This window comes from Pocillopora verrucosa, chromosome 3 (genome assembly GCF_036669915.1).
Source record: "Pocillopora verrucosa isolate sample1 chromosome 3, ASM3666991v2, whole genome shotgun sequence".
Taxonomy (NCBI): Eukaryota; Metazoa; Cnidaria; class Anthozoa; order Scleractinia; family Pocilloporidae; genus Pocillopora; species Pocillopora verrucosa.
Window position 1 is genome coordinate 16724565 of NC_089314.1, and position 14107 is coordinate 16738671.

The following is a 14107-nucleotide window of genomic DNA, read 5'->3' on the forward strand; positions in this document are numbered from 1 at the left end:
TTGTTTCAGAGTTGGAAATGTTTTCTAGCGATTACCTGCGAAGTAAAATACTGAAATATGAACACATGGGAAGTATTTCCAGCGGTTGAATATAACTGGGGTAGATTATTTCTAACTTTCCAGAATGAACAGTGGCTTCTCTCCTTCGGGGTAGCTTTGCTATCCATCTTTTTTTTTTTACTTATTCCTTAGCATCGGTTGTGGTCCTACTTCATTCCTTTAAATTTTACTGTCCTTTATGTTTGAGTTCAATGAGTTTTTGCAATGGTTCTGAAATTAAGAAAAATAAAATAGACCCACAACATATTTTTGGGACGGTTTTCAATTCATTGTCAATTTTATGTGATCATTCCTTGTTCAGTGCCAGGAGGGAGCGTGGCTAAATTGTCAGTGTGTTGGACTCGCAAACAGAATTATGGTGTTTCCCAGTTTGATCCCGCCCCAGTCAGTGGTTAAATGTGTCTCTCTGCACCCCCTACCTTTCTTGTACTTCTCGGAATTTTGTTCAATTGCCATCAAATACATACCCACTGAGTTGTAATTTCGTTTTAAATTTTTGTTGCAGAAATTGCCAAGACTGGAAGAGATCGATGTTCGGTACACGGATGTTTGACTTTTGGTGTACCTGTCTGCACACAAGCAGTAGATGCATCCGTGACCTTGTCAAGTTGAATGAGTTTTACTCTCCTCCCCCCAGTTTCCAAGGGCCTGTGAGGCTGTCTTAACAGCTCAACCGTGATTATCTGTGGAGGACTGCACACAAGTACTTTCTTAATAGATCACCGATCATGTAACATAGTTACCGTATTTAGCTTTGAAACTTTAGAGTAGCTCCGAACTTGATATTTTTTAATCACATTCAGGACTTGAGTAGATTTACTCTTTAATTAGTTGTTCGCATATCGGCTACAGAAAATTGATAATTTCAGAAGCAAGATGTACAAAGATCAATCTGTTTGTGATGTTTGTGATGTTATGGTACTCTGTAGCTGTAAATTGCCGTTTGTCATAGGGGAAAGTGATATGTTGCCACCAAAACTTTCAATTTCGTTTGCAATGCTTGTTAATCATCTCCATTCCAAACCATCTATGTTCCCTTTCATTTGGTCTTTCCATTTTGTAATGTTTTGTTTGTTTTTATACTAAACTAAAACTTTGCGTCCTTGTTCAAGAGATAAGTTACCAGCGACTGAAAAAGTCAAGACTTTGTATCTTAAATTGGAAAAATACACTATGAGTTGGTCTAAGCTTGCAAAAAAAACTACCTGATTCAAAGTCTACTCCTCGTGAATCGTTGCTTTTTTGTAGTTGTTACTCTTATTTTAACTTATTTTCGGTTTTCGGTAGAACCTTGATTTCTCCTTGTAAAGGGAGTTTGAAATTCGCATAATTTGGAAAGACACAGCTGTATTGAAACGAGTTGATTATCTTTCATGACTTCTCCGATCTGTGTGGGAGTAGTTGGGGGGGGGGGGGGGTTAGGCAACAAACTAGGCGCTAATTTCGGTTTGTCTCTCGAGTCCTGGTCTTTAATGTAAATTCTGCGCCCGCGATAATGCCACCGTGGCGTTAAATGTGGAATTACTGTGGTAAGTTCCGTGGCTCAAATTTAAAAGTAGTGTTATAGCACGTAAATTATTATTGCTTAATTTAAATTATATAGAGCTCGCTTAGTGGGACTAAATTGGAATAACGGAGACATCTAAAGAAGTGTACATTTATTAAGTTAACTAGAAGTTTAACGACTTATTTCTTGAGGGGTAATGTATGGTTCTGTTGCAGATATGTTCTTTATTTCTTATGGGCTAGGTAATTGAACTTAAATTAAGCGCTCTGGTGGTTTTAATTTAATTTTTAAATCACTCTTTGCTTCTAAAGGCTTTTATTAATGTAAAGGAGGCAAACTAACAGTAGCCTATTGAGTATTATTGGGGTAGATATAAACCGATGAAGAGCCTTCTGGATTTTAGCCGCAGTAGTACAGATGTAGAGGTTACGAAACGTATTACACTCACAACCAAGACTCAAGAATAATCTTGGATGCCGTCTGCCTACTTTAGATGACACATCTCGCGAGGTGTGAGCTTTCTTAAATATGAAATAAGTTTTCTGGTTATTTTGTGATTAGAGAAAGTTACACAGTTATTTGTTCTTCTAGGTAGTCTTCCTTCCAAAGATATCGTTTTGAATACGCTATAGAATTTCTTTCTACACAGTAAGGTAAAAGAGCCAGGAGGTTGACGGGTTGCAGAATAACCTTGTCAACAGCAAACATCTAGAACAGCGGTGATATTCATTTCTTTCTATGAAAGCCTTGTGTAAAATACAGATAACAGTGTAACTCTTTAGAGATTAGTGGGTTAATCTTCCACTTTCTGTGGTTTGTGTTTATTTATGAAGTGAGAGTACCAGCGAAAAAAGCCATATTCCTTGGTTTTCCTAGATCATCTTCACAAATGATGAGAACAAATGTGACGTTCTTTTCCTCGTGAAATTCGCTTTTAAGGTGCACGGTTCGTTATGGTATTAGAGACTTCTGAGGTCTTGCTGCCATTGTTTTGAGAAGTTTGGTTGTAAGATAGGCGCAAGTTCACGTAAGTTTTGGTAAAATTAAAGCATATTGTGATATATTTAGGCGGTAGGGTAATAATTTCGTTTCCCGAAGCCTCGAAACTCTGGTTTAGCCAGCTTTTCTCGCTTTGGCAGGAATTTCTCATGGTCACCGTTTGACCGCTGTCCTAGTCGTACTGTAGTTAAAATTGATAATTTAAAAATCTTTTTGCAATTAGCCAATCAGAAGCTACCAACTTGTGTGGGTCCTTAGACATAAGACAATTAACATTACGAAACACTCACGATGCTCTTCTAAACTCCTCAAGAGACCGAGAAACCTCCATAACTGATAAAACGACAACCTTTTCAGTTTTCAGAAGCCACTACAATATTTAATCAATAGGAATGAATTGAGCCCAATTAGCTAAGCTCAGTTTGTTTAAAAAAAAAACTATATATCGTTTTGTTCCAAGAGTTGTGCGAACTTATATAATAAATATCATAAAGAGTACTTTCGTTATGTACATAAAATTTGCTTCCCAAGTTTAATTAAGTTTCGTTTATGTACAAAAGCATTATGTGTAAAGTTTTTTGTTCATGGCCTGTAATTGTGTACGAGACACAAATTTAAGCGTAACTGGTATAAATTATTTCTTCTGTTCCATTTATTGTGGATTAAAATTTCTGTCTTGAATACTGTGGAATTCTTTGAATCATTCCAGGGTGTTACTATAACTCCAAGCTGTTGGATCTAAATTTTCATCCTAATCATGGTTATTTGAGGTGATTGGATAGGAAAGCCGGCAAAAAGGAAAGATGAACTGAAAATTGATATGAAGTATACTTTGGTCAGTCAGTTCAAAACAATTTCAATGGGTTCGAAGTTTGGGTAAGTTGAGTCCCAGTTGTTTAAAGGGTGGATAACGGTGTCCATTGGATAACGAATTTCTACCCCTTGGATAGCGATCTTTTGGAAAGCGTTATCCACTCTCAACAGCAACTTATGAAGAAATCATTCGATCGGTCTCCTAACAATTCACCTTTACCAACCATGCTCTAACGATCATTAGTGTGTCTACATCCTCTTGTCCATGGTGATTTGCGTATCCCCAGCCGATGAAAGTAGAAATGTTCAGAGGGTGAGGAATCATTCCGTGGATAAATCTCTATCCAGTAGATAGCGCAGAGTGTTTAGTCAGCACTTATCCGCTGGATAGCAACTGCCATTTTAACAACTGAGCTCAAACTGACTTTCATAGCTGTTGGGAAGGATTCAGTTTTCTTCTACTGAAGCGATTAAGAGTAGGACCACTCTCTTTGAAAAGGATGCTGGTCCAACGCTGCTTACATATTCCTTAAACACTCGCCTTATGACCTAGCCTGGACTTGTGGACCATAGCAGAATTTTTCCAAATCCGATCAAGCTAGCATGGTAAATTTAAAATCCGACTTTGAGTTAGCCCGCGTATGGAATATTCTGTGGTAATCCACAATTAGCACCCAAGCCGACGTCCCCCATATTTGAAAGCTGTGCCCGTCCTAAAGGTTCGTCAAAACCAATTATTTATTGTTGTTATCTGTTGTCTCGCTTCTTAAGGTCATTACGGTTATCTTTTCACGTCTGATGATCTCTCACAACCACAAGGAATGATAAATTTGTTACTTAGGGTGCAGTTTCTTCCAAATATGATGTGGAACTGTAGAACTTAAATATCAGAGGCCAAGAAATGGTAAGATCACCAGTCTTTCACTTCAACCAAACTGCAGGCTCCGGCCATTTTCATCCGTCTCATAATTATCATCTCTTTAAGTCGAGAAATGATCCCCGCCGGTGAGCTGCAAGTAAAGAGATAACGAAAATAGAAATGCTTTTCTGCAAGGATCACTATCGTTTATTTGTATTCACTTTTTTATCCTCACGTTAACAAATTATTTAATTATTTACTTGTGATACTCATCTCTATCGAAGACAGTTTCCCAGAGTTGCGCATGGCGAAGGCAGGTGTTTGCAATCAGCATCCTTGCATGAATGTAGAATTTCAATGAAATTCTTCAGGTCTCTCCTGCCTCCAAAAATCAGAATCGTAAGTCTCTCGATTTAGTTTAGAGAATTTGAGTTGGCACTGGACAAGAACGCGACTTCTCGCTCGCTTTTAATAGTCTTCATTACTCGCGTTCGGATGAATGGTGACCACTGGCCACTCAGTACTGCAGGGCACCTTGTCTCCAAGTAATGTCGAGTTACGGTATGGCAGTCTGGGGCGAGTTTCACGCATGCGTTACCCGTTTTGGAAGATTCCTCCCATTGTAGTACCATGGCTGAATCAGCAGAGAGTGTAAAAACCATCCCTTTAGAAGAAGTTCAAAAGCATAATGCTGCGGGATCGTCTTGGTTAATTATCCATAACAGAATCTATGATATTACGAAATTCTTAGATGAGGTAAGAAGGATTTTTCTTCAACGAAAACTCGCATGATTTGCGGTGTGATGCAATCTGTACCGGCCCGTGGACTGTACATGTCAATACAAATATTGTACATTTCATCTACAAATAACTTGATCGTTATTTGTTTGGATCCAGATCGCATCAATTTTAAGGGGAAAAGAGCAGATTCATTCGTGAACTCGAACCTGTTACAAGAGTTGATTGCGCCTATAAGTTTTGTTCCATTGATATTTATCCACCAATGACCGTATTTCAATTAGAAATGCACGTTGACCTTTGCTCATTAAGAGTTAATGTACATAGTAGACATGATAGACCAGTCTTCTAATCTGTATGTAATCTAATGTACACTTAATCTATGAAATAGCCTATTCTGATGTCACTTCCAAACATGTTTTTCCACATACCACGTTCAGCGGTTAGGGTGAGCGACCCTTTGAAGCAGATTCCTGTATCACCCCTTCTCTCATCATGTTGCCCCTTGTGGCACGAGATGTAGCAGTCACTTCCCACGTGAATCAGTGCTACAGTTCGGTTCATATTATTATTTCAGGTGAAAAACATAAAAAGATTTTTCCTCATCTTTTTCACAGTGCGCTATTCATCGGACAGGTGCTTGCAACTTGGAAATTTGTTCATCCAAACACATATAGACTGTAAAGCCTCTTTTCATTATCTTCATTTCATACAAATTTTTGCGAAAATCTTAAAAAAAAATAGGAGTATATTTTTCTTTATTGCCCTTTGTTCCCTCCTCTCTACATGTTTAATGAAACTTTTTTTTTAATATGAGTAGTAAGGTAGGATGCAAGTCAATTTTATCAGACAGAACAACTTTGTTACCAAAATTTTTGCAGCTGCTAACTTTCAGGCTTAATTTCGTTTTGTCTGATTATTTCTGCAAGGTGTCAGAGACTATTTCCATGTTGGTTTTCTTTCAGTGTCTATTCACTGTAGATTTGACTCATGTATTGGCTTCAGATAGCGTTTTATTTACACCCTACTAAGGTGGTTTGGCAAAGAGAGTGCATAATTTTTCCAAAGGCCGATAACAACCATGGTAACACATAGGAAAATGCTAAAAGTATGATTAACTTTCTTTGAAATTTCAAAACAACTTGGTTCAGTTGAGTGGAGAAGCAAATTCTTTTTGTCATTCTTTAAGTTGCTACTAACTTCATTATTTTAATTTTGTTATTATTAATAACAGCAATAAGTGTAATTTTAGGTTCCTTTTTTCTCATATTAGCATCCGGGTGGAGAGGAAGTACTACTTGAACAAGCTGGTTAGTGTTATTTTTATAATTGTGTGTTTCCAGATGACATTTATACTGTTACTTTATTTGTTTCCTCGGGACTTCTTGTGTTGGCTTTGGAATTTCTATAGGGTCCATCTGATTGGATGCTACAAAAGTTTACATGTTTACATGCTTAAGAGTAGGTGGTCTAATGTTTAGAACTATGATGTTTTCTCTTGAAAAAGAAATGAAGATCTCCAGATGGTTCTGAAAGATACAAAGAATTTATGGAGTGATTTAAAATTGAGGGAGATGATAGAATTTACCTAGAATCCCTGGTGCTTCAGGGGTCTGGATATATTCTGGAACCACTTATGATGATGATAATGATGATTGTTATTATCATTATTGTAAATGACAGAGTGTTTTGGTGTGTAAGGGTGCACTACAGTTTCAGCAAAGGAATTTTATCAAATTGTCCTTTACACTTTTCAAAGAACCTTCTTCGAGTTGTCTCACTCTTAACGTAGGGCTTAGTTAGTCACTAGAGTACTGGGTCAAAGCTTAAATTTCTTCTGGCAAGCAGTTACTTTAATTGCAGTTTACCTGTGAAAATCATTCTTTTATTTGCAATCATACACACATCCACATAGGATTTATTTCATTAGTTTTGATTATTATTATTATTATTTATTGTTAGTTCTGTTATTAAATAATTATCATTTGTTTTATTGATATTAGCGATATTGGAGAAAGATGTTTTTGTAATTCTGAGTCCCCATGATGAACTGAACCCCAGACCTTTGGATTCCATGCTCTGATGCTCTACCACTGAGCCACAGCAACTCTGCAGTGAGCAAGGGCTGTTACGAAATTCATATGACAAGCATCCTGCATACTGCTAAAATCAGCAATGTTGATAGCGTTTCCTTAGAGTCTCTGTGGCTCAGTGGTAGAGCAATTGGAGCATGGAACCTGAATGTCAGAGGTTTGATTCCTCATGGGGACTCAGAAATTTTTCTTTGTCCCATGCTCATGATAAGATGAAAAACATCTTTCTGTATTCCTTTGCCAAGCTCAAAACTAATCCTCTCTCTAATTTTATTTATTAGCAATACTATTAATCAAATAATGTTTGACATTATGGCATCTTTCTTAAAACACAAAGAGTGAATGCAGGTTAGGCCTAACTGTACTCATAACTTGAATGCTGAATTAATGATTTGTGGTTCTGCAATAAAAAGGTGGAGATGCTACAGAAAACTTTGAAGATGTAGGACATTCTTCTGATGCTAGGGAACTTATGGAGCAGTATCTTGTTGGAGAGCTTGCTGAGGTGAAGTTTTTGATAGGTGATTTTTGTGTATATGGCCAAAATATCAAAAATGGAGTAAGTTTACTTTTATTACACTTTCCAACTGTAGAAAAATCAAACATCAGGAATTCAAGTGTTGGTGATGGAATAGTAATGGAAAACAGTGCTCTAGGCTCTGACCATTTTGGTTGCAGAGGCAAATAGAAACAATTTGATGGTAATTGCCACTTTGGTGACATTTGTTTGGAAGTCATGCAATCTTTTAATTACTTTGAGCCTCTTAACTGTAACCATGATAATTATGTAGGACTACTCCAAGTGTCCTTATTCGTTTCTGGCACCCACTTAAAATGCAAAATCAGAAAATTACTTTCCTCCTTTTCTTGAATGAGAAAAAAAGACTGAATTACTCAAAGATATGATTATATCGATTCATATATTTGTTGCTGAGAAGACATTTAAAACAAACTACAAAGTATAAGTATGAGAATGTATCCATCAGCAACCTATTTATATGAATATTTGTTTGTTGTATTTCAGGAGGATAGGATTCCAGAGAAGGTATGCACAGTACTACTGCTACACAATTACCATCAATGTCATGTTCTTCTTCAATTCATATCAGAGAAAAAATAGCAGGATACAACTTTCCCTTCATTATTCCAAGGAATCAATTCTGTGATTTTGAGGAAGTCCTGTTCAATTGAAATTTCAATTTTCAAGGGTTATGACCAACCAAAAAAAGAGAAATTATGCTCTTCACTCTTATTTGGTCACATGAACCCATTGTTCAGTCTTTATCAATGTTGTTTAATTATGGCTGGTGCAGTATTTTCAAAATTATTCTTTTATCTCTCTCTATAAGTCTCAAGAGAAGAAAACTGTTCAACATGATGAAGGCAAACCTAATTGGTAAGTTTTCAGGACATGCACAGTATATACCATATTTGAAAATGGTAATAATGATAATGATATTAATAATATTGATAATAATACCGATAGAATATCTGGAATTCATGGTCTTCAAATTGCTTTATCATACTACACAAAAAATTTTGCATTGTAAAAGAAGGGATAAAATTAAAAAAATAAAAAATAATTTTTGATTGTAATTCGTATAATTTTGGAATTATCATTTACCAGAGACTGATCACTTTATTTTAGGTGTTCTTGTAATAAAGGAAGATATATCAGGATTCTTTAATGGCTCAATAAAAAGGAATGCTAATATATTTCTTTGTCAATTGAAATTACAGCTGCATTCAGTAACAAGTGAACAGAAATTTAACAAAGTGGCAACTAGCTAGGTGGGGAACCTTGCTGGCATTGTGAATTGAAATCTTTGACAAAATGTAACTTGAATTTTTCAAAGCACTAACTTGCTGCAAGAAAAAGATGCCTTAACAATACGTACATAGGCATGCTACTGATTATGTCTGCTGTAGTTCTCAGATAGCATCAGCAAATTGATCTGTTTTCTTTTTGTCTTTTTGCAGGATAAACAACATTCTTTTGCCTGCAGGAGCTGTAGCTGTTGTGGTTGCCATTGCTGCTTACAAGTATTTCCATTCATAGGAAAAGTCCATTGACCAAACATTTTGAACAGTATTACCAGAAACACAAGAAATTGTGATCATTCTAAAATAATACAAAGAAAAACCCTAATTTAGAAAGTTTATTGGAACATGCTTATTGTGGGAGGTGCATCTTTCTCTGTGAAGAGAAACTGGATTTAAAAAATGTTATCTTTCCACTGCAAACTTTCTCTATTTCTTTTGAGTTTTGTAGTAGTATCTTTTCTTTTAATAAGACCTTAATGAATTAGTTTAGTGTGTTTCAGGTAGGTTTGGAAAAAACTGTCCTTGTTGGACTGTAGCTAAATAATAAATACACATTTAGTTGTTCAGTTTTTGCTGTATTGCAGTATTTGCTAAGCTGGTAATCCTATTCCTAGATCCTTTGTTTCAGATGTCCAGCCTAATGCATTCCAGAAGTGCTGGTCAAAATATTAGGGGGGAGGAACACTAAGGGCCTATTTACACGGTACGACTTTGTCGCATGCGACAAGCTTACGACAGGCTTACGACACGAATTGTTTCGTGTAAATCAAACCTACAACTCGCTTACGACTCTTAAGTCATGTCGTAGGCCTGTCGTAAGCTTGTCGCATGCGACAAAGTCGTGCCGTGTAAATAGGCCTTAAGACTTTCTATTTAAATATGTAAGCAATAGCCACCTTTGTTTTCCCCTGTGGAAACTACCCTGCAAACTCTACTGTAAATTCCTGAGATCAGTATGCTAAGATTTATTGTTAAAAGCTGAATTTCAAAGTGTTTAAATTGGAATAATTATGCAATTGCAGTTGACCTGAGAAGACCAAACTGTAGATTGTTTTCTACAGGACAATTATGGTTCACATAATCCTTTTGGAGTGTCCGAATTCTTTTACAGGGTACAACAAACCCAACTCTACTAAGTAATTTAGTGTTAACAACTGGGTTGAAAACGTAAATTAGCCACCGTAAAGGGTAAAAAAGCTGACGTTTCGAGCGTTAGCCCTTCGTCAGTGCGATAGCTGCTGTAACACTAAATTACCTGCTATACTCTCCCACCGACGCAGCACCACAGTTTCTTTGGAAACTTACCGTAATTTCCGGTCGTTAACCCGCGGGTAATCTGTTGATTTTGCATTAAACGCGCGCCACTGCGGGTAATAGGGAGGTGCGGGTTATGTGACAATTTTAAAATCTAGTGGTAGTTGAATTGAAAAAAATTATCACCAACATGCGTTTCCACCTCTCAAATGAATTTTATTGTATTAAGAGTGCCGCAAAGCGGCACGAAAACATGATGCCGACTCGAGTTTATTTCACGCATAATTAGTTGCGCGACGAACAAATTGCTATCGGCACGCGTGAAAACAAAACCTTGATGGTGACAAAAATAATCCAAAGATATCCGGCGCATCAGTAACAAATTTCCATTTAACACTAGCTTGAGCTAAAGAGAATTTTCCCGTTTTAAGGGACTTGTTAAGCCCAATAGAACCGGAGATATCGATTTTTTTCAGAAATCGCCGACAGTACTTTATAATTCAAGTTCTAATACTCACCCAGCTTTTTTTCAACAAATCAATATGTCGCCGAACGATCGCTCGCACAAAATGTGACCACAAATTCGCATTCTGTCAATTATGAAACGTTGAGATTTGGGCATGGTCCGCTAGTGTTTTTACTGTATAATCTTATCAATAAAGTACATGCTAATATTGACACAGAATTGTGCACGCGTCTGAATTTCTTTGACCTTTAAACTCGACAAAGACGCTTTCAAGTTTTCGAAAGTTGGATCAGACAACTTTTAAAAGACTGAAATGTATCACCTTAATGTCACGTTTTCGCCACCAAAAAGTTGAATAACATAACGTGCGGGTTATCCACCAGTGCGGGTAATCTGTTGACTTTTTCTTTCGCCGTATGCAATAATCGGCCGGTGCGGGTAATCGGCCGTGCGGGTAAACGACCGGAAATTACGGTACCCCCCCAACTCTACTAAGATTTGTCTGATCTTCCACACATAATCTGTATACATCAGTCAATAGTAACACTCATGCAGTATCTGGAAACATAGGATCAACCCCTCCCCTTAGACATAGCTTGCGAGATAGGCGTAGTAATCTTTTTAACAAAAATGCGTATTTTAGCCGAGCAGAGACAAGTGTTGGGAGAGCGCGCTATTTTAAACGCGTTGTGTTTTTGCTAGCACAAGCAGAGCGCGAAGGGAAATTTAAGAGCGAGAGGAAGAAAGCGTGAACAGTTAAGTGTCACTTATTCGCGGGTGTGAGGAGGGCGCAAAGGGCGATTTACGTATGAGGGATACAACGCCGAAAAAGGGACTGCCGTTTTTTTTCGTGCTCCTCCACTTGTGCCCGTCTCACCCCTTGTTGCATCTCGCATCTCGCTCTGGAGGGGACGATTTATATCACTGTAAGAAGAAAATGGCAATTTGGTCTCACCAGGTAACTTAGGGCTTGACAAACGTAGACAAATTCACATTAAATTAGGGAGCAGTCGTAAGGGGAGTGATGTATAAGGAATACTTTCCCTGTAATTATGTTCCTTATAACATGATTAAATGGTGAGTTTTGGTGAGTCTGTGCGGGTGTCAAAATGTTTAAGGCTATCAGTAAGCGAAATATTAGGATTTGTATGGGAATGAACGGTCGCTTACATTCGAGAAATAGGACTTCCTCGATGGAGGAAGAGAAAGGACCCTGGGAACTGAACGAGGTTGGCCTGAAAGATGATCTTCGCTGTGCACGTCAGTTGCAAGTCAGTGGCCAGTTCCTCAAAATCATGCAGATAGTTTAGCCCAAGGTATCTAGTAGAAAAATTGGTAGAGTTTGCAAGTCAGTAACTTAAACAGCTTGTCATAGAATGTCACCAAACGTTATCTAGAAAACACTAGCGCCCCCCAAAAAAAAGGGTCGCAACAGAGATCCTGAACCTCAGGTGACAAAAGGCGAGAATTGAAGAAAGGGAAAGGTGACCCAGAGGGAGCCAAGAGGTACAGAGAAGCAAAGAACAGAGTCAGAAGAGAGTCGAAGAAGGAAAAAGGAGATTGGATAGAACACCAATGCACCAAAATAGAAGAAACCTTCTGTAGAACAACACAAAGAAGGCATACCAAATGGTCTAAGACCTCACCAAAGGAAAACAGGGACGACCAACAAGCATTCAGGACAAAGCAGGGAAATACCTCACTGAAGAAAAGGAAATGCTGGAAGGGTGGACTGAATACTGCTCCGAGCTCTACAACCATCAGCTTGACGGAGATCTAGCAGTACTGAATTGCCAGCAAGCAACACCAGGTGAGGACCCGCAATCCATCCAACGCGAGGAAGTTGAGGTGGCAGTCAAGGCGCTGAAACAAGAAAAATCAGCAGGGATCGACAACATACCTGCTGAAATGGTGCAAGCAGAAGGCGAGACAATGATCACCACCCTAACCGCAATCTGCAACAACATCTGGCGTACCGGAATATGGCCAACATCTTGGACCCAGTCGATGATCATCACGCTGCCAACGAAAGAAAATCTTCAGTTGTGCAAAAACTACCGCGCCATCAGCTTGATCATTCACCCAAACAAAGCGATGCTAAAGATGGTTATAAACAGACTGAAACCAGTCGCAGAGACCATCATCGCTGATCAACAAGCAGGTTTCAGAGCAGGGAGGAGCACTACCGAGCAGACGTTTAATCTGAAGATAATCTGGTACCTCCAGAACCATGAAGACCTCCGTTTATACTCTCAAACGTAGATGATGAAAGATTCGTACCTCGGTGTGCTGCATGATGATCAGTACTCAGGATACTCAGAATATAGTTTAGTGAGCCCACGACTGAAGAATTTGTCGAGATTTTAAAATTCAAAACTCCATTGTGTTCATCCACTTTAACGTTTCCGTTTGTGGTCTAGCCAATATCATCTTTCCGTTTAACATAAGAATACGACTTTGAATTTTGCTTATACTGCAGATGACAGGAAAACAGTCGTCACGTATCTCCAAAATCAAATATGTTGTGTTTTTTTTCGTTGAGTCGTGTTTTTATTTTTGTCCACAATTTCGAAATATCAAAAATATGGCAAAATGTGACATTTAGCCGAATAATCTGAAGATGACAGAAAAACAGGCGAAACGTATCTTTCAAAATCAAATGTTTTGTTTTTTTATTTCGTTCAGTCGTTTATATTTTTTTCCACACTTTCGAAATATGAAAAATATGGCAAAGATTTGAACTGATTAGTCTAAAAGACATCACTGAGTAGCAAGCAAAAGATCAAAACATTCGCATTAAAATATTCAGAAGTGGGTCGGAAGCCCAATAGAATCGAAGTGAATAGAAGTGCTTTGATTTGGTTAACTGATCATGGCAGGATGATCTTAATAATCTTAGCGCATGGGCTCGTAAGTGGCAGCTACGTTTCAACGCAGACAAATGCGAATCTATGCGAATCACGCATTTACGCGATAAGTCGGTAACTAATTATTTCTTAGAAAAGCCCCTGAAAGACGTGACTAATTTTAAAGATCTCGGTGTCACACTAACTAGAGATCTTTCATGGGGCCATCACATAAGTATCACTGTCAATAAAGCGAACAAAGTTTTAGGTTCCATTAAACGCTCAGTAGGCACCGCTAACACAAATGTTTTTTCTATGCTGTACATGTCTCTGGTACGGCCAATCTTGGAATATGCGGTACCTGTTTGGTGTCCTTACCTTGTTAAGGACATCCATGCCCTTGAAAATGTACAGCGAAGAGCCTCAAGACTCGCTTTAAATCAACGCAAAGGAGAAATGTCCTATGAAGACCGATGCAAACTGTTAAAATGGCCCACTCTCTCTGACCGTAGAACTTACTTATCTTTAGTCGAATGTTATAAGATAGTTTTTGGTTTTTATCATTTAAATTTTGAAGACTTCTTTGATATTGCCACGATTCGGTCTACGAGAGCAAATCATCAATACAAACTCTATATTAAACCAGCT

General features: G+C 37.9%; 2 protein-coding genes across 6 annotated transcripts in view; both read left to right on the plus strand.

Annotated features, from left to right (window-relative positions):
• The window catches only part of LOC131783660 (C-Maf-inducing protein), a 28738-nt gene extending 25491 nt beyond the window's left edge, over positions 1 to 3247 (plus strand). For all 4 annotated transcript variants that reach the window (XM_059100421.2, XM_059100423.2, XM_059100422.2 and 1 more), the window contains one exon: positions 566 to 3247. In XM_059100421.2, the coding sequence (XP_058956404.1) occupies positions 566 to 613 (48 nt within the window). In that variant the 3' untranslated portion in view covers positions 614 to 3247. The remainder of the gene's footprint in view (positions 1 to 565) is intronic.
• Positions 3248 to 4827: 1580 nt separating this feature from the next.
• On the plus strand, positions 4828 to 9459 carry LOC131783662 (cytochrome b5). Of its 2 annotated transcripts, XM_059100425.2 has the most exons (7): positions 4828 to 4994; positions 6250 to 6286; positions 7483 to 7574; positions 8094 to 8114; positions 8419 to 8465; positions 8810 to 8860; positions 9050 to 9459. In XM_059100425.2, exons 1-6 carry the CDS (start codon positions 4869 to 4871, stop codon positions 8820 to 8822), a joined length of 336 nt encoding a protein of 111 aa, XP_058956408.1. In that variant the 5' UTR covers positions 4828 to 4868; the 3' UTR covers positions 8823 to 8860; positions 9050 to 9459. The 2 variants fall into 2 exon arrangements, with proteins under 2 accessions (XP_058956408.1, XP_058956407.1); XM_059100424.2 differs by lacking the exon at positions 8810 to 8860 and having other exon boundaries at positions 4830 to 4994.
• The last annotated feature ends 4648 nt before the right edge of the window (positions 9460 to 14107 follow it).